Raw genomic sequence first — 19,637 nt, 5'->3', positions numbered from 1 at the left:
CCTATTTTTCTGCACTGCTCTTGTGTGTTTTCATATGTAAACATGAAAAGAAACATCTTTTGCCATCTCATTCTAATGCACACACCTTCACAAAAGGATGCAAGCAAGGATCCCTTGCATAGTATCCAGAGTTGGTATATTTTCCTTAGCCACATCTGAGACGGGAGAGGTAGACCCTGTGATGTTCACATGAGTAGATGATGATACTACAGTGGCCCAAAAGTGAAAACCAAAAGTGCCAATTAAAAAACACAACTACAGACTGAAAATGACTATTATAGTAAGAAAAACCCACAATGACAAACTGAAATGTGCAAAAATAAAAAAATAATATGCCAAATGATAAAACACAACAAGATGACAACAAAATAAAAAATGACAATGACAAAATTAAAAACACAATCACATGAACCTACTGGAAGAGGAGGGGGTACCTGTGGGAAATATGAGAAATTTCTGATTGAACAACAGCGCTCATGTTGCCAACCAGTACCAACCTCTTCCAGTGTAGGTTCATGTAGTTGTGTTTTTTTTAAATTGTTGTCAATGTTGTGTTCTGTGTCATGTTTTTTAATCTGTCATTTTCTAAAATGGTCATTTTTAATTTGTTGTATTTTTTTTTAATTTTTCGTTGTGGTTTGCACGTCAGGGCCCCTGTATGATACAGATGATGGCATACTGGAAGGGAATACTCTGGGTTTTGCACATAGAATTCCTTATTACAAACTTGAATTGCATTTCTAGAACAGATCTATTAAAAGCCAGAGAGATGGGGAATTATTAGTTTTTCTGTCAGGTATGACATGAGGAACTCTCTTAATAACTGCAGCCCAGGAACTGACAATCCCAGCTATGCTAATAATACACAAAAAGATGAAGACAGCTGTTTACATACAGTTATTTAAAAATAGACATCTTGGATAAGCAAATATTTTAAAGTTATGATAAATTGCTGTATGTTGTGTGGATTCACAAAGGAGGTGATAAGCAGTTAATTACAGTTATGCAACATTTACATGTGTTTGTTTAAGAAATTTATTTAGACCGAATGAACAAATGAACAAAAAAACATTTGGTCATAAATATACATGTAAAAGTGCCATTTTGATTTATTTATAATTTAATGATACCACCTATTCTGTTGTATTACCAAGAATTTATTTGTCTTGGCTGATTTCTCTTTACTTAGAAGTGTTTTACTTTTAAGACATATCAGCAAAATGGATTTTCTCACGTTTGTGGCCAACTATTGTCTCAGTTAAACGTGGAGACTGGCCACTTTTTATGTTTAAAGTCTAGTTAATTCAGTCATAAAATATAGGTCAAGCCAAGCGCCAGCGCATGCGCAGTTGTGTGTTCCGGTCAGCGGTGGCACAGACGCTCAGTGGGATAAAGGTGAAAGCTGCGTAGCGTCGTTGTATTAGGACAACAACACGCTGCACAGTTCTTTGACCCTCCACACCGATAAAATAAACCAGGGCTACGACACATATGCATTAAACCCAGATCGTCATATCCCGGAGAAGGTGAGCTTATGCAATAATCAAAAACTTTTTTGGTACAATAACTGTAGCTAAGCAGCTACGATGTTATAGCATTAGCTGTTTACAGCTGAGTGGAGTAAATGAACTCTGACAGCTCATTGTTGCTGGCGTTTTCCTGCTTACTGAAAGTCATATCACCTTACATAAATTGTTCAGCCACTGATTAAACTTAAGAAGCAGTTTACAGAAGTCATTTTCTTCTTAAATTATTGAGTTTGACTTTCAGTGCTGCGAAAGGGCTTCATAATGCAGTTTTACTGTTGACAGAAACACATTGGGCTAAGTCCCTAATTCTTAATATCTGATCAAAATCACCACAGAAGGTTGAACATAAAGTGATAACAAAGAGTGATATGATGGCTATTCAACCATCCCTTATCGAAACCTTTACTGACCTACCTAAATTACAAATTTTATTATTAAAAAATGGGTTTCAATGGACATTTTTCAATGTTTTTATGATTTTTTTTCCTTTAACCTTGTCATGATTTTTTTTTTATGTAGCAGTACAATGATCAGTCAGTTGTGTTATTGACTCATTAGTCATTTGTTAAGCAGTTTCAAAATTGTTTGCTGTGTAATTCATTTAGTTTGAACACTTGATATTATTTATAGTTAGAGTTGTTCATATTTATTTATAACCACAACATGAATGACTCTTGCAGTGAAGTTCAACCACAACTTTGGGTCAGTCTACTTAATATTTATTTGTGTTAAAGGGAATAGAAATGGCTAATCGGTTGTCAGAGTCTGTGCCTGAGAGGACCTTTCAGTACCAAAGCAGTCTGCCGCCCCTGCCGGTCCCGTCACTAGAGAGCAGTCTTTCTAAGTACCTGGATGCAGGTAAGTGGCCGGCGATCACACTGCAGTTGCTTTTTACAGACTTAAAATATTTACTTGAGCAAAAACAGTCAATAAAAAAATCTGATTGTATTGCAATGTGTTTTTGCTGCCTTACTATTTCAACTTTTCTGAAACATTCATAGCTACTGTCACTGTGAAAATACATGCCAACCTGCATTTTTACCTTTTGGCCTTGCAAGGCTCTTATCTTTGTGTTTGAACTGATTGATTTAGTCAACAGTTGGGTTCACACTGACCTTGAGCATTCATGAAAATGAGGATATAGTTATGTCTTTTTTGTTAAAATTGGTAGTGGCATTTATTTGCTTGCCCAGGAATATTAGTGCAAAGCACATAAACATATTTGTTAAAATGCTAACTCTGATTTACACTTAAGGTGCTTTGATAACCGGAATTATTTATTCTCCTTACTGGTTAATTAGGTTTTACCTGGATTATTTTTTTCAATTCTACAGTCATTTTAGCAGACGCTTTTATCCAAAGTGCTTTACATACACACTCATACCCTGATAGGCACATCGAGGGGCAACTTGGGGTTTTAGTGTCTTGCCCAAAGACACTTCGGCACATAGTCAGGGGAAGCCTGGAATCAATCTCCCAACTTTACAGTTGGAGGATGACTGCTCTTCCTGCTGAGCTACAGCCACTTCTTTTTTTTTTCCATCAGCCTTTATTCTTGTATCTATATCATAAAACTTCTACATTCTTTTCCCATAATTTATGGCCTGACTAATCCCAAACCATCTCACCTGAATTTTAGTTGGGTAGCTGTGGATGACAGGTCTGCTCTAATTTTTTGCTGTTTAATATGAACAGCAAATGCAACAGTTGTTCTCAGAAATATTAATACATAAGAAATACTACCTATTAGATTAATAAGAATTTAAACTTTTAACTGATAACCAGTCCTGGTGATATGCTCGTGACTCTTTTATGCAGGATTTGTCACTTTTATTTAAAATTAAGTGAATCTTTGTTTTTTTTTTTTATAAAAATTTTTTCCCGTAACACAACATATTTAATATGACAAAAGTGTACAGTTTGCAGGAAAAACTAAAAGTTTATCTTAATGTTTATATTTCCAGTTCAGCCATTTGCATCCGCGAAAGAGTTTGAAGCTACAGTGAACATTGTAAGGAAATTCCAGGAAGGTGTCGGCAGAGAGCTGCACCAAAAATTGCTACAGAGAGCCAAGACAAAGAGGAACTGGGTGTGTAACCAATCCAAAAAGCCTTGTTTTGCTCACTTTTCTACATGGATATTTTTACTAGTTGGTTGTTTCTTTATGTTCTTTAGCTGGAGGAATGGTGGTTGGATACAGCTTACTTGGAGGTCCGCATTCCCTCCCAGCTAAATGTAAACTTTGGTGGCCCAGGAGCTTACTTGGAGCACTTCTGGCCCCCTGAGGAAGGAACTTATTTACAGAGGGCCAGTATCTGTACATGGCACACACTGCAGTACTGGAACCTGCTTCGCACGTAAATCCTGCTTTCACACACATTTTTATGTGCTGTGCATCAGTCATATGTCAAGACTATTTTGTTCTGCTTTTATACATGATGAAATTTGCCTGTTTTTTTTGTTGGTTTTTTTTGCTCTACACTTTTCAGGGAGAGGCTGGCTCCTCAGAAAGCTGGCAAAACTCCATTAGATATGGAACAATTCAGAATGCTGTTCTCGACCTGCAAAGTACCTGGAGTGAAAAAGGACACAATCCATAACTACTTCAAGACAGGTAGAACTAACTCAGTTGTTTTCTGTGACCTTCAGACACACCTACAAAACTTTGACCACCTAATTGGCTTGCTGATCTCGATTATGTAATGTTCACTTTGTGCTGTGTCACAGAGAGTGAGGGTCCATGCCCTTCCCACCTGGTGGTGATGTGCCGTGGACGGATATTTACATTTGACGCTCTTTTTCATGGAGAAATTCTCACCCCTCCAGAACTTCTCAGGTAGCAAAGACGGACTGATATTCACACAACTCAAAAATAAAGCCTAAATGTTGAGTTATTCCAACCAGCCAAGACACAATTATCTTATGTTTACTCTAAATATAAAAGGAAAAATGTTTGAGATGTTGTTGCTGAGTTTAATGGAGTTCACTTTCTACTTACTATTCCAAAGAAGTTGTTATATTTGTGAGACTTTTTTATGCAAAGTTTAACTAAATATTTCAACCAAATGCATGACCAGATGTGATATTAACGGAGTGTTGATTCAAAGGAATAATCATGTACGTTTTAATGAAAATGTGATGAAGATAGTAATTATAGACTATTTTAATCAATTTTCCATCAATAGAAGAGAGCAAACATTGAAGCCATAAAAACGGTAATAAAATCCCAAAATAGAATCTGTAATTAGATCGGGCCAGTGGACAAAGAAAACTGAGAGAAGGTAGAAAATTAAATGAATAAATTATCATTTGGAATTAACATGAAAAGGACATTTAGCTGATATTTCTGATTTAAAAGGTTGTTTTGGTAACTAAAATATAAAGTACCAAAGTCTTAGATATGTTATCACATTTGATGTTGGCAGTAATCAGATACTGGGGAAGATGTGTGTTTGAATAAACACAGTCCTTGGATTTGAGTAGGTTATACTCAATACTTAACACTTCTTCTTTTAAACCAGAAGAGATGTCATTATAACCTTATATGAAGCCAAAATAGTTTTAGACCTTCCTGTCCTGTTAAGATATGCTTTTATGCTCCAAAGCATGAAGTAGATCAGACACCAGAACCAAACTGTAATTGGCAACATAGCTCCGATTAGAGTTTGTGTGTTTGTGTTTGGTCCATGTTACATTCATATTTCAGCCAAACTGCTTTTGCCTTTGTTTTGAAGTGTAACAAGACTCAGCTTTTTAAGTAGTCATCTGCTTGCTTGGTTGTTATCAGGGTTTAGATGACAGTGTTCAAACTTACTCAGATGATTCACAATAAAGAAACCATCACACCAGGGGTCATTTAAATTGAGCTAAATCTCTCCAGTATGAGCACACTGTAAAAGTAGAAACAGCTCAATAGTTGCTGTGTAACGTGTTCTTAATGTAATAGTAATCTCATTATTATGGCAAATTACATATTCATCTTTTTATTAATTAATTTTGTAACATATGTCAGACTTTATATGGTTAACCTGAGTGGAAAGCAACCAGGGATGATGGTGTATGTGTGTGATCCATTAAGGCAGCTGAAATATGTGAAGGAGCGCTGTGAGGGAGAGCCGGATGGAGATGGAGTTGCTGCTCTTACTTCAGATGAGCGGACACGCTGGGCGAAGGTAAGGCTGCTCACAAGGGCCGATTGGACAGCAACTAAAGCAGATAATATTGATTAATTGTAAATAATGTTTCTGGATGATAAGTTCTTCTTTTGTGCTTCCTGGTAGGCAAGAGAGCATCTAATAAGCATAGATCCACACAATAAGACGATCCTCGAGACCATTCAGAGCAGCCTGTTTGTCATATCTCTTGATGACACGAAGCCCTACTCTACTCCAGAGAATTACACAAACGTAAGAGCTGCAGTTGTCTGAATCCTTCTGTGACCTTAAGCAGAGTTTGGTGTTTGACTTTGTAACTTCTTTCAATTATAACTGTAGCTGACCACAGAGGCTCTCTCAGGCAACCCCACCATCCGCTGGGGCGATAAATCATATAACTCAATCGTGTTCTCAGATGGCACCTTTGGATCCACTTGTGATGTGAGTTGTTATGTTTGTGTCATACTGGAGGAGTTTAGAAGATGTCCTAACAATATTTAAGTCTTAGTGTTGGCCCGGAAGTGGCCTGACGTGACCAGAAGCATCGAAATGAAAGTTTTGTCACATTAAAATTTTGTTTTAGGGGAAAGAATTGAAGATAAAAATGTCCTTGTTCAATCGCTTTGCAGCATGCACCATATGACGCAATGGTCCTGGTATCTATGTGCTGGTATCTTGACCAGCAAATCCGATCAACAGAAGGCAAATGGAAGGTATTCACTCTCTTTAATTTACTTTCTACAAAGTTTGAATTGTTAATCACCGTTTTTTATAGTTTCACACTTATCTCACTGCTTTTAGGGCTCAGACACAGTCAGACAAGTCCCCCGTCCTGAAGAGCTGCTGTTTACTGTGGATGAAAGAGGTTATAGTGACATCAATCATGCCAAACAGCAGTATTTTGAGTCGGTGAGCCACCGTAAAGCCTGATAAAAAAATTTGGTGTGTACATTCACCTGTGTGTACATTGTTTTTATTTTCTGTCTCTGGCGTTACAGACTCGAAATCTTCAAATTGTGTGTTACGCCTTCACAGCGTTTGGAAAAACGGCTATCAAACACAAGAAGCTGCATCCAGACACCTTTGTTCAGCTGGCCATGCAGCTGGCATACTACAGATTACATAAGAAGTAGCTTTTGCTGTCTTTAATGTCATTATTTTGGTTTGAATCTAATAAAGTTGTTGACTCTAAAGCTCCCATCTTGCTTCTATCAGGCCGGGAAGCTGTTATGAGACAGCGATGACCCGCAAGTTCTATCATGGCAGAACAGAGACTATGCGACCATGTACCCAGGAGGCTGTGAACTGGTGTAAAGCCATGATGGACCCCACATGTGATGTAAATGTGTTAAAATGTTTGAAAAAGTTTCATAAAAGTATATGTTTCTTTTCCTTTCTTAACACGTCACATAAATATGTTGTTTCAGGTGAATGCCAGGAGAAAAGCCATGCTGCTGGCCTTTAATAAACACAACAAACTGATGTCTGAGGCTCAAGACGGAAATGGTGAGTTGTTTGTGTATATTCTCAGTAATCCAGGTCATTATAATCCTAAGAGCTCAAATAGAGAGCTGCATAGAAGTAAGCAGTGTAGCAAAATACTGTAAATGGAAAGATGAGGAAAAACACACATGTGTATTACATGTAACATGCAAGTCCCACTTTAAATAGCTGGATTAGCTATTAAAATAGTTACAAGAAGTTATAAATCACATATCAGTAACTTTAGACGATCACCCCAAAGTTTCTGTCGATTCATGACATTTTAATGCAAAATTAGACACATATCTGTTTGCTCACAGAAGTGACTCAACAAGAAGTTTATATAGTTCTTAACCAGCCAGAACTCGTCGGCTGAGGGTGATCTTCTCTTCTGCTTGTGTCTGCTGCAGGTTCTGCTTATGTAGCTTATCTGGATAGTTTTTCAAGCAAGGGAAAAGCAGTCACTAGTCTGCTTTGATGTTGTCCCTTGCTAAAATGCAAACAAGCATAGTTTTTCTTCAAAAAAGAAACCTCATCACAGCAGCAAAAATGAGAACAACACACTGCTGCTCTCTCAAATGTTTCCATCAGCAAAGTCAAATTGGCATACTGGAGTCAAATGCAACTGATTGCAGGATAATAGATTTGTTGCATATTTCTCAGTATAAAACAAACAAATACATTTTTTGTTGTTTCTGTTTTGTGCTGGAATGAAGGAAGCTCAATATGAGGCCTTGTGACAGGAAGATTATTTTATTTAATTCCTTCCTGTGAAACTAGTCTAAGACTAAAGGCAAAGATACCTATGTTGAACCAGCTGAGGCGTGTTTGAAGATTAATTTGTTATTTTGTGACACTGTTGCCAGGTTTTGACAGACATCTTCTTGGACTCTATCTTATCGCCAGAGAGGAGGGCCTTCCCACTCCAGAGCTGTTCATCGACCCCCTGTATTCAAGAAGGTACTGCCAGCAACGCTATTAATCTTTGTTTCTTTAAATCTGTATGTTATTCCTGGATATACCAGTGTTCTCCAGTCTGTTACATCTTTTTAAAAACACCATTCCTCTTCCTAACCAATATAACAATGTCCTTTCCAGAAATTACAACTGTTTTGATGTTACTGCATGGTGTATAATGTATCTTTTAAACATTTATGTTGGCAGAAACGCTCACTTCATGTTGTTTTACAGAAAAAACATTCAGGTTTTTAAACCTTACAAATTTGAAATAGTTTCCTAAACGTCCCCTTCATAGAGGCATAGATGCTAAAGATCTGAGACATCATGTATGATTTAAATGAAGCAGTGAAGAGAAACTGCAGTAAAAAAAAGTAATCAGATACCTTATGCTAGTTTGACAACTACTGCTGATGTCTTGGTAACTTCTTTGTGTCTTCAGTGGGGGCGGCGGAAACTTTGTGCTGTCGTCCAGTCTGGTGGGTTACACCACAGTCCTAGGGGCTGTGGCTCCCATGGTGCCCCATGGATATGGTTTCTTTTACCGGATCAGAGATGACAGGTGAGTTGACAACACCTACGCTGGTTTTCTTACAGCAGGAAGCTCTGGGTTGACAGAAACAAAACCCTCAGAAACATATTTAACTGGATGAGTGTAAATTTATCTCGTCAGAAATGTTTTGCTTTTTAGCAGCTGCATTTAAATTCTCTTCTCTTCTCTTCTCCTGCAGAATTGTGATCTCTGTCACGGCATGGAAATCCTGTCACGAGACAGATGCTGCCTCCCTTTTCAATAACTTCTCCAGCTGCCTGCATGAGATGCTTCAACTTTCCACCACATCTCAGCTCTAAGTACTTAAAAGAGAGAGGAATGTTAACATTTATCTTTCTGCTCCCATCTCTGTGTGAGTAATGATGCACACATTTCTGACTGATTTATATAGACAGCTAGTTTAGCACAAATCAATGCAAAAGTGCAGGATGTACATCACCTCATGATCTCCACCACTTTCACAGTAACTCCGTTATTTTTGTGTTTTCTTAATGTTCACTTGAATGTCCACTTAGTTTCTGGTTCTCTGATTTCTTGTTTTCTTTTTTTTCCCATCAGATTATATTTTTGTTTAATCGTAAAGCTAAAACCTGATTTCCCCCCCAACACCCCACCCTTAATTTTTTTTAGAAATGAATGGCTTTCATTTTAACTGTGAAATGTCAATTTATTGTAATTTACTAGTTAAATCAAATTGATTTCAAATTTTCATTTTGTCTTCCTGTTAAGACTGATGTGCTCATGGCACAATACTACTGGAAAATAAATGGATCCGCCGTTAACTTGTTCTGGTAACTTAAAAAACATGAAAATAGAGACGAAGTAAACAAATGTGTCCTGTTCTAATCAAAACGCACTATGAAAAGTCAGCAAAACTCTCTTTATGTTAAAAAAAGGCTTTGAATGTATTTGAATGTATATTTGAATTGCCTTACTTAACATGCACAGATCTGTGAATGTGCACATTGACCTCAGCACCATTAGTCTTGTCTGTGTTTTAACTATGAGGGAGTCTGTTGGTTTTTAGGTATTAAAAAAGTGAATCTGTCATTTTTGACATTGGTACACAGTAGCTATGAGGAAAAATGGTTTGTCTTGACATAATTATCTCATGTACAAGTCTTTCAGCATATGTAATATGACCACTTTCATTGAGTCAGTCTTTGAAGCTTATCTTCTTAATCTATGGGTTGTCTTGAAGTTCTGCACATTAAGCTCCTTTAACTTCAGTAACTACATGACTAAACTGTTGTACCATTTATTGCACCAAAACACTGACTAACCTAATCGCTGCTCCTTTATAGCCTCTGCAAACTATGCAAGGTTTTACACCATGTTAAAATGTTTAATGTTCTTTTAGAGTTAACAAGGACTGCTAATGTCACATTTTGTTCTTGAGCATTTGTAGCCATACCATGTTTACTAAGCTTCTGTAAATTGAAATTATTTCTGATTGAATCATTTTCAGTTCAGAGTGCACAGGTTTCATTCTTGGGATGTATTGAAGAACAGCAATTTCTCTGGCAAATAAACATGAGACATTCACAGTTTTGTATGTTTTCTGTTACATAATTAAAGAAGCAATGTTTCACTATTTGAAAACAAAACTTTTAATGGTTATATTTGAACAGTCTCCAAAAGTATTAGCAACACAGAAGTTGAACTACATGAAAGATAACTCATATCTGTTTAATTTTGTACACAGTATTTTTTTTTTTTAATATATATTTTTTTTAATAAACTGCTCAGGCACTTATGCTTCACATTTACCCTAACAGCAGTTATTGAAGGCTTAACACAAATACATTTAACAGACTTTTGTCTGCTGTTTAAAGAAATCCTGATAGTTAATAAGAGCATTAATATGATCTGCACTTCCTAAAGACAGACAGAATTCAGTTTGTATCCAGCAACTCTACCCTAGAAGGGACCGACCATTTCCTGACACGTTCAAGCCAAAAATAAAATAGAAATCATTTTAGCAACAATTAAGTTCAAGCGTTTTTTAAAACAACCTAGTTTGCAGGATATAGAAGTTTTTTTGGGGGAAATATGCTTTCATTAGCTTACAGCCTTTAAAAATGAAAAATTACTTCATGTTTTGCCACCTTTTTCTTTTATACAAACAAGGATTTTCAAATTTGAAATTGCAATTTTATCCTACATACTTAAAGTACCTGTCTGTCAGGTTCAATGTGCATTTTCTGCTAGTATGCCAAATGCCATCATCTTTTCGGCAAAATACAGGTATGAATAAAGTAACCTTAAACTTGAAAGGGTAAGTTAAGGTGAGTGGTTTTCAAATGGTGGCAATATGCAAGAGTATTGCTAGATTCCACAGTCCTTCACACTACTTCTGAAAAGACAAGTCTAATCTGGAGGTGCTAGCCTAATCTGTGGTTTTAAGAATGATGGCATCTAAATGGGACTGGCCTACCAAATGAGACAAAGTCATCACTGTTCCTGTTTCTCTGTGTTGCATCTGCTTAACTCCATCCTCTCTAACCTGGAAATGAACGACAAGCAAAAGGCCTCTGGACGAGCTAACAGTTTCAAAGCTAATATGTGGTTAGCGTCAATGCTCATCACACAGAAATCAAACAACTATAAGCTGAGATAAAATACAAGACAATGCAGCTGCGCTATGCTATGAAACATTGTTTCAACAAGAACATCTCATATTAAATTCCCGTTGCCTCCATTCCTTTATTTCTTCTCCTTCCTGTTAGATTTAAGGCTGTACAATGTGCAAAATAAAGAGTGCTTTTACTTGTCACACAGATATAAATATAACTGGTCTGTTAATAATATGTGTCACAATAAGCATGAAATCCTGATATGTTAGAAAAGCAGCAACCATAAAACACATCTGTGCCTTTTCTATTGAGACACGTCCAAATGTGTGGAATGGAAAGGAAAAGGTTTACAAAGTGCAAATTGTGGTTTAAACATGTAGAAGAAAAGGAAAAAGATATATAATAGAACATTCCTGATTCTGCAAACATTTTATCTTTTTATAGGAAAAGATATGTTATTAAACTGTTTCAGTAGGTCATATGGTATAAAAACAATCTATAACATTGATAACTATTCAACAATACAACTGCAGTTACAGTGTAACCCTCAGGATGCAGAATTCAGTCCACATCTGCTCCACATAAGCTGCTCAGTATAAATTTGAATAAACCACAAAAGTTAATCATGCAAGGCATAAGTGATTAATCCAGCCTTCCTTAAATATAAAAGGTTGGGGAGGTGCTGATCCTCGTGTCTTCTCATTCTCCTGCATGGCCAAGCTGTGTAGTGACCAACATATGGTAGACTCCCTTCTTTGCCAGTAGCTGTGGATGTGTCCCCTGTTCGACAACCACGCCTCCCTGGAAGACAGCGATGCGGTCGGCGTTTCGGATCGTGGAAAGACGGTGGGCTACAATGATACATGTCCTGCCCTTGCTGGCCTGGTCCAGGGCTTCTTGCACCATCTACAGAGAGAAGATTAAAACCTCACATTGACCGGTAAAACATTTTTAATCTTTAATTTTACCGTTTAAAATTTCTGGTGATGTCCGTGTCAGCAGTGAGACAAACTCCTTTAGCTCAGTATACCGTTTGAATATTATTAATCTTGATTAGGAGAATCAGTGGTAAAACATGTAAAAGACTAACCTTCTCGCTCTCTGTGTCTAAAGCAGAGGTGGCCTCATCCAGCAGCAGCATTTTGGGGTTGCGAAGGATGGCTCGGGCTATGGCTATTCGCTGTTTCTGACCACCCGACAGCTGAGTTCCCTTATCGCCTGCCTGAGTGTTGTACTTCTGCTCATGCAAATAGAAAAGAAAAAACGAGTTGCGTCATAATGATGTTACTGCAGATTAACCAAATTATAGCAGGAGCATCCTGAAATCCAATCTCATCCCTTTGGATTTGTAATTTCCTGTTCTGAGGATGTTTCCTGTAAAGTTGTAATTTGTACTGATTATAAAGGAAAACTAAAGACAAAAATCTTAATAATAATATTTGGGTGTATTCTGCTGTCTACACTCAACGCTGTAAAAGCTTGCTTAGAAATTCTGCTGCATTTATCCATTTATCCTTTTATTTTCTATGCCGCTCAGTCCAGCTAAGGGTCAAGCCGATCCCAGCTATTAACAAGCAAGAGCCAGAGATCAAAGCTTAACCCTCAGGTCTTGCATATATAAAGAAAAAAAAAGTGGCATTCATATTTTTACCTTTAGTAATTTCAAGAAACAGGGCTTCCGCTGTAGTCATTTAAAATTTCATCAGAGTATTCTTTCCTATTTTAAAAAAAAAACATGTCTGTCTCATTAGAGAGGTACTTGATTTCTTCCTTAGCTATAAAGAAGTCCTTATCCAAAAAGCCCAGCCAGGCATTTATTCTTCTTCTGCCACTCAACCACAGTTTTAATATGGTCAAGCTTCCTATCTAGCATAGAACTGACATTTTCCCAATTTGTCTATTTCAGTGGTCAACAATTCCAGTCCTTAATATCTTTGAGATTTTAGTTGTTATCTGCTGCAACACATAAAAGAAAGAACAACACGCTCATATCTGAGCATCTTCACATTGACTATTGGAGCTGAAAATGGTGCTTTAATTCTTTTCTAAAAATGTTTGACTTTGTCCTGGATTACTTGGAAATACTTTGAGCAGAAATGTCCTGAAAAAAAAAAAAAAGATTCAATTAAATTTACCTGTGGCAGTTCCTCAATGAAGCTGTGAATGTTAGCCGCTTTAGCAGCCGCTTCTATTTCCTTCATGCTCACGGTGCGGCTATTGTCTCCGTACGCGATGTTTTCAGCCAGCGTGCAGTCAAACAGCACAGGCTCCTGCGACACGATGCCTATCTGGGATCTCAGCCAGTGAATGTTCAGTTGTTTGACATTTATGTTGTCCATCAACTAGTGGAGGAAATGGTAGCAGAGATTATTTTAGAATGAATGCTTGTTTAACTCCTGCAACAGATCCTTTTCTGGCCACATGGAGACAGTAGAGGATATCTGACATTCAGATCCTTCCAGCTGCATCTTAGCACTTATTTCACTGACTTGGAAACACAAACATGAAACTACAGAAACAGTTTAACAACTTGGCTCTTCACCCAAATGCCTTTGATTTGCCATTAATTTGGAAGAATGTTAAATCAAATTAAAACATTGTTTTAATATCTTGAAAACAATAGTGTGATATGAAAAGTATAAAATGTACTAATATTATATCAGCCTTTAAAGGAAGAACAACAATTTCACCTGGTCTAAAAGCAATATATACCAGGCATATGTTGCCTGGTCTCAGTGGACTACAGATAATATACATTTGTTATAACTTTTGTTATTTGTCAATAGTGCTGTTACTTTACTTAAATTTCTTTAGCTATTTGTTCACTGTGTGCTGTATACCACTGGCTACTTGTTAAAGTCTTCAACCTACAACCTCTGACAACTGGTAAGCAGTAAAGCTAACCGCAAGTGCTGCCAATGTTTTCTCATTCATCATATTATTCGTCCACAAGTGTTTTATTCAGACCACACTAGAAAAATAAATGAATGTCCGTAATTCTCTGATGAAATGAACTGTAATTGTACAAGTTTATGTTTACTCCACATTTTATATGCCCATCAGTAGTTAGTGAATGGGCTAAAGCTGGAAATGTCTACATGTGTGAGAACTAAATAAAAAAAATTGAATAAATGTGAATTTGTAAAGATCCTTAAAAAAAAAAAACTCATTTAAAACACAGGAGTCCTCTATACTTGTAGAATAAAAACAATGTCTTTGAAATAATAATAAATCTAAACTTAAGGAGATTTTACTTCTGTCTCACTCTACTGAATAAATTGTTTGATCAATTACATATATAAAAGTTTAGGTACGATCTCATCATCCAATTCAGCTGCCATAAAACAAACAAACAAAACAAAGCAAAACACAGTTTAGCTAGCACAGGCAGAGAGATACCCGTGTCCGGCAGCTCCTTCCACATAATGTAGGTATGCATTTGTCTTCTTACCACTCTCCCATCTTTGGGGTCATAGAACCTCTCCATCAATTGAATAGTGGTGCTCTTTCCACAGCCACTGCTCCCCACCAAGGCCAAAGTTTCTCCTTTTTTCACCTTCAGATTCAACCCTTGCAGGATGGGTATATCAGGGCGTGAAGGGTAGTTAAATCTCACATCCACAAAGCTCACATTTCCATCAAATTGGTCCTGGAAATTCAGGAAAAGACCGGGAGAAGTGGTACGTCTCCATAAATTTGATAAAAGCATTGAATGCCTGCATTTTATGTTTGATTTATAAGACTTGTTTTACGTACCGGCGACTCTCCTTCTTGTGACCGATTGTCAATAGCAGGTTTTTTGTTCAGCAACATTATAAGATGGGCTGCCGACAATTTGGCCTTAGCATAGTTTGGAGCAAAGGAGTTGGCCTCTCCGAGAGCCATGGCACCAAAAAGAACAGCTGAAATCACACTGCGAGAGAAAGCCAAAGTCATATGAATTTAATCTTTCACAGTTAAGAGTAACTGAAGAGCTAAATTGGTTGACATAACCAACACACCTTTGTGTGTTTGCTAGCTGCATGTTAATGACGCTCCTTTTTCGACAGGAATTAGCTGTCGTCAATCAAGTTAAGGTAATGAACTGTATAAAGTGTTCATACTTAATATACAACCTCATTTCTAGAAAGGTTGGAATGATGTAATGTAAAGATTTACCTATCTCAAAAATCAATATTTTCCTTAGAATAGAACATAGAAAACATACTCAATGTCCATTTATTCCAAGATAACTAATATTTGTCAACAAATGACCCAATGTCTTACTTTAGATTAAATGATGGCAGTAAGTCTCCAAAAAGTAGAGATAGAGGAAAGAAGACAAAAGGCTGGAAAAGCGACCAATACTTAGGGAAAAATAAGAGAGAAAAAGTCTGGAAGCATGTTCTTCTTTTCCTAATTTAAAAAGATATATCTCCTCTAAAATGATCTAATATTATACCATCAAAGAAAAAAAAGGTATGGCGATGTTGAATAAAAAGTAAAATGTAGCATCTAGAAAGACATTTTAACAATCTCATGATTTCATTAATTGCACACCTTCTGCATTATTTGTAAACTACATTTCCTGGAATGCCACCTTGCACACTGCATTTTATAAAATACAAATATTTGCATTAATTGCTCCGTGGAGGGGGTGTGTTCATATTTTTATGTTTTACAATTTTATAATCTTTTATGGTGCAATGTACTTTAAACTTACTCTTTATGTAACAGGCAGAACATAAACGAGGATTATAGCTTCTCCCAGCAATGTTTTACAGAACTGTTGTGTAATCCATAAGCACCCATGTGTGTACACAGTGACTCATTACTGGAACAGGTGTAATGATTAACAAACATAAAAACAGTCTCTCCTTTTAGTAGACATGCTTTATCCACAGTACCCGCTTTGCACGTAAAATTTAGTTCATAAATCTTATCATAAACCAGAAGCCCTGACTGTGAAATACTTTGTGAGAAAGAAAAGGTCCTGCTTTCAGCTTACTCACAGGAAAACCGCCTCAACATCCATCCTTCCTTGTACAATGAGCCAAGCGCCAAAGCGGAAACAGCCAGCATAGGCAAAATAAATCATGGACTGGGAGAAGGAGAAGGTAAGACCGTACACATGGGCCTTTTTTTGTGAGTTCCTGTACAAAGATATAAGAAATCTAAAGTCAGGGGGAGGATTTCTCAAATTAATTACATTTAATTGTAACTTATTTATAATTTTACATACTTATATGGCACTTTAAGGTTTTCCTGATACAGAGATTCAAATGTGGTTTCTCTTGTCAGGGACGCGACAGTGCGGATATTCTCAATGGCCTCTGTAGCAATCTGAGGAGACACACCACACAAACATTACACATGATCACAGGGTTGGTGCGCATCCTAGAAGGGTCTAAGTCCACACCTTTCCAGCCTTCTCCAGCTCCTTTTTGTCTTTGGCAGCATGTCCAGTCAGCATTTTCATCTCCACAGCTCCTGCCAGCGCTATGACAGGCACAACTGCTAAGATGAGGAGGGTCAGCTCCCAGCCATACACGAATGCCAGTATTATACCAGTACCAAGGTTGGCAAAGTTCTGGGCAAGTATTGCCAAACGTATTCCTGTGGCCTGAATCGGCATTAAAGAGGGAAATAAAAAAGAAATAAAACAACAATGAGAATACTTGCTGGGTTACTATGGTGACCTTTGGCATTAAGCTTTATGTGCTGTTCGCTGTGTGTCAGAGACTGCTTCTGGGATTTACCCCTTGTACTTGGGCTGCATCCGTGGCCAACCTCGTAGTGAGCGCTCCAACACTGTTTTTGGGGTCATCATACCAGCCGAGATCCTAAAATAAAACATATATAGAAATGTTTCTTCAGCCACACAGAAAATCCAGTACATTAACTTCAGTGGAAAATATGAGAATTAAGTTACTAAGCAACCACAAGTTGGCACTGATAAAATAATGACAACAGGTTGATCAAGTGGAAGCCCTGTTTGATACAGAACACCACATGCACATTAAGGCTACATAAAAGAGATAATTACTTAGGGACAGCTGTTATCCACCAGTAAAAAGTTCAGTTGTTCATATTAGTGTGTTTGGGCAAGAAAACCAACCCAACACTGCCATGGAAGTACCTGTGTGTGTAAATGTGTGTTTGGCAGAGAAAATGGGTAAAATGTCTAAAATTTATGTCACATAAATGGCAGTGTGCATTAGAGCTTATGTTTTAAGTGCTCCAAGTGGTCAAAAAGACTAGAAAATTGTCATGTAAATGCCTCCATTTAAGCATCAGTTTTCTGTAACTACATTGAGAATTGTGTTAGAGGCTTAAGCTGTTGAACCAACTGTCCAACATCAACGTAAGAAAACAAAAACAGCCAGCGCTCTTATTTGTGTTTAATATTTTCCATTCCGTGGCTTTGGGTTAACCTGAATAATGTTAACAAAAAACATATAAAACCATATTTATTTCTTGTTTGATGTTGCATTCATTTCTTGTTTTTATTTATTTAGATCATTTACTCTCCTATACTGGGACCTGAGTCCTAATTCTGTGCCATTAACGTGTAACGTAAGGTAGTATGACAATAAAAGACTTGATTCAGTTAAATTATTTGTTTGATGTAGCCACAATGAAGCTGATCGCTACGAGGGTCCACTACTGTGCACTTAGTTAGTCAGTTTCAAGATTTACAGATTAACTTCAGCAAGAAGCACTGCAAATTATACACATATGCACAAATTTTTGCTCATGCACCTACCTGTCTCATCATGGACTTAAACGCCCCAAGTCTCAGTTTCAAGGTGAGAACTTCTCCAGACTTACCAAAACAGAAACCCTGTTAAAGCAGAAACAGAGATATTACCAAAGTGGCATAAGCACAACTGTCACGTCACCTTCATGTGTGATGTAATGTTCAACTCTGCAGCCTGTTCAAACTGTGTATAGGGCCATTTATAAAAGCTTTTGTAATTTAATATAAAAATAAGCATTAAGATTACGTTAAGGCCAACAGTAATATTTCAGGACATTAGCGAGTTCTTCCAGCATGACTAACTGCCTCGCCGGTTACTAATGTTTACACTATTTTCTCATTTCAAGAAACTTAATAGGTGCTCAAGTTAGCAGTTGTAAAAGGCGTAACTTTTTCACGTGGCGTCTTTTTAGCACAGATGACTTAGTTTATTTCCTGGCTTGTTTTTATGCTGCATCTCTTTCAGTTTCTTTGATTTGTTTTCATCTTCTTTTTATTGTTCTTAAATTAACTCTATACTTAACTTTTACCATCTACACTTGTTTTGTCATATTATCAACTTTTATAGAAATAAAGTCTGACAAAATTTCCTAGATATTGATTAGTTTTGTGTCTAAGATTTCCTCTGCATACCTGCAGAAACATGGTGATAAAGCAAAGAGCTCCAATTGCGACAAACATGAGGGAAAAGAAATTGGACCTTTGCCTGACAACTTCAGGATCTGGTTCGGCAAAAACCTGAGAAGAGATTAAACCAAGTTACTTTGCAGCTTTGTACAACTTTTACAATCTGTTCCACTTGACATGCAACTTTAAAATAATTGAACAGGCTGAAAGTGACCTACAGTGATGATTTTAGAGAAGAGGATAGCAAACAGAGGCTGTACTGCTCCATTCATGATGGCACAAGTCGTTCCAACTACAACGTAAGGCCACTCTGACATGTTGAGACGCATCACTTTAAGAATGGACACTGGCGGAACGTCTTCATCCTACAGAGAGGGAAAAAGATGAAGGCAGAAATTCAGGATTGATAGTTGGCAAATACAGAAGATTCTTCCTGTTTAAATTTATACACTAAACCTGGAGGTGAAATGCAATAAAAACAGTTCCAATTGAAGAAAAACTAAGTCAGCTGTTCCAATCTTTTTTTTATTATCATCATCATTACTAGAAAAGATTAGATTTGGTTTCATGATGACTTTGGCTCTAACATACTGTAAGTGTAGTCTTGTCCAGCAGTGTAGACCGAAAAGTAACATTTGACTGATCTTGTCTATACCTCCCCTTTTTGAGACTCCGGATATGTTGCACCAAAGCTCACCTTTTCTGTCTTGTCCATGTCATCCTGTTGCTTTTCTTTCTCCTTCTCTCCCTCTGAAGCCGCAAAGGAAGCGCCTCTGTTGGATTTCCTTCTGTACAGTGAAGACTCAGAGAAGGGCTTGACTAAAGGGCTCTTCTCATCTGCAGAAAGCTCATTGCCTTCCTCTTCCTCCTCGGTTTTCTGAAAGGTCTGCAGCGAGAAGAGGGAAGAACCCACAGGTACAAACAGTTTAATAACCAAGTTCCTCTTAAGGTCCAGACAAGCCAACCAGTGTTTGTTCACGTGCATGATACCTGCATGGTGACCAAAGTGTGGTAGACTCC

General features: G+C 37.3%; 2 protein-coding genes across 2 annotated transcripts in view; one reads left to right on the top strand and one right to left on the bottom strand.

Annotated features, from left to right (window-relative positions):
- Positions 1 to 1,394: 1,394 nt before the first annotated feature.
- crot (carnitine O-octanoyltransferase) lies at positions 1,395 to 10,194 on the top strand. The gene is made up of 17 exons (XM_079240449.1): positions 1,395 to 1,526; positions 2,264 to 2,387; positions 3,494 to 3,618; positions 3,705 to 3,886; positions 4,019 to 4,143; positions 4,257 to 4,365; positions 5,608 to 5,701; positions 5,810 to 5,935; positions 6,023 to 6,124; positions 6,313 to 6,396; positions 6,485 to 6,592; positions 6,682 to 6,812; positions 6,899 to 7,022; positions 7,111 to 7,189; positions 8,032 to 8,125; positions 8,565 to 8,684; positions 8,854 to 10,194. Exons 2-17 carry the CDS (start codon positions 2,273 to 2,275, stop codon positions 8,972 to 8,974), a joined length of 1,839 nt encoding a protein of 612 aa, XP_079096575.1. The 5' UTR covers positions 1,395 to 1,526; positions 2,264 to 2,272; the 3' UTR covers positions 8,975 to 10,194.
- Positions 10,195 to 11,735: 1,541 nt separating this feature from the next.
- abcb4 (ATP-binding cassette, sub-family B (MDR/TAP), member 4) overlaps positions 11,736 to 19,637 on the bottom strand; it is a 15,439-nt gene continuing 7,537 nt past the window's right edge. Inside the window, exons 12-25 of the mRNA XM_079240444.1 lie at positions 19,608 to 19,637; positions 19,315 to 19,503; positions 18,836 to 18,982; positions 18,624 to 18,728; positions 17,997 to 18,074; positions 16,990 to 17,073; positions 16,650 to 16,853; positions 16,473 to 16,573; positions 16,243 to 16,383; positions 15,008 to 15,164; positions 14,703 to 14,900; positions 13,387 to 13,593; positions 12,342 to 12,488; positions 11,736 to 12,157 (exon numbers count right to left, since the gene is read on the bottom strand). The exon at positions 19,608 to 19,637 is cut by the window's right edge and continues 132 nt beyond it. Coding sequence (XP_079096570.1) covers positions 11,951 to 12,157; positions 12,342 to 12,488; positions 13,387 to 13,593; positions 14,703 to 14,900; positions 15,008 to 15,164; positions 16,243 to 16,383; positions 16,473 to 16,573; positions 16,650 to 16,853; positions 16,990 to 17,073; positions 17,997 to 18,074; positions 18,624 to 18,728; positions 18,836 to 18,982; positions 19,315 to 19,503; positions 19,608 to 19,637 — 1,995 coding nt within the window. The 3' untranslated portion in view covers positions 11,736 to 11,950. The remainder of the gene's footprint in view (positions 12,158 to 12,341; positions 12,489 to 13,386; positions 13,594 to 14,702; positions 14,901 to 15,007; positions 15,165 to 16,242; positions 16,384 to 16,472; positions 16,574 to 16,649; positions 16,854 to 16,989; positions 17,074 to 17,996; positions 18,075 to 18,623; positions 18,729 to 18,835; positions 18,983 to 19,314; positions 19,504 to 19,607) is intronic.

Source organism: Telmatherina bonti, assembly GCF_933228915.1.
Source record: "Telmatherina bonti genome assembly, chromosome: 5".
Lineage (NCBI taxonomy): Eukaryota > Metazoa > Chordata > Actinopteri > Atheriniformes > Telmatherinidae > Telmatherina > Telmatherina bonti.
Note: the sequence above shows the minus strand (reverse complement) of the source record. Positions and strands in the feature narration are given on the sequence as shown.

What these genes read in the sequence shown, in the direction of transcription:
- crot (XM_079240449.1), top strand. Translation starts at nt 2,273, where the DNA reads ATGGCTAATCGGTTGTCAGAGTCTGTGCCTGAGAGGACCTTTCAGTAC. An exon ending in AGCGGACACGCTGGGCGAAG is followed by an intron (nt 5,702 to 5,809) that starts GTAAGGCTGCTC and finishes GCTTCCTGGTAG; the next exon opens with GCAAGAGAGCATCTAATAAG. An exon ending in CAACAGAAGGCAAATGGAAG is followed by an intron (nt 6,397 to 6,484) that starts GTATTCACTCTC and finishes CACTGCTTTTAG; the next exon opens with GGCTCAGACACAGTCAGACA.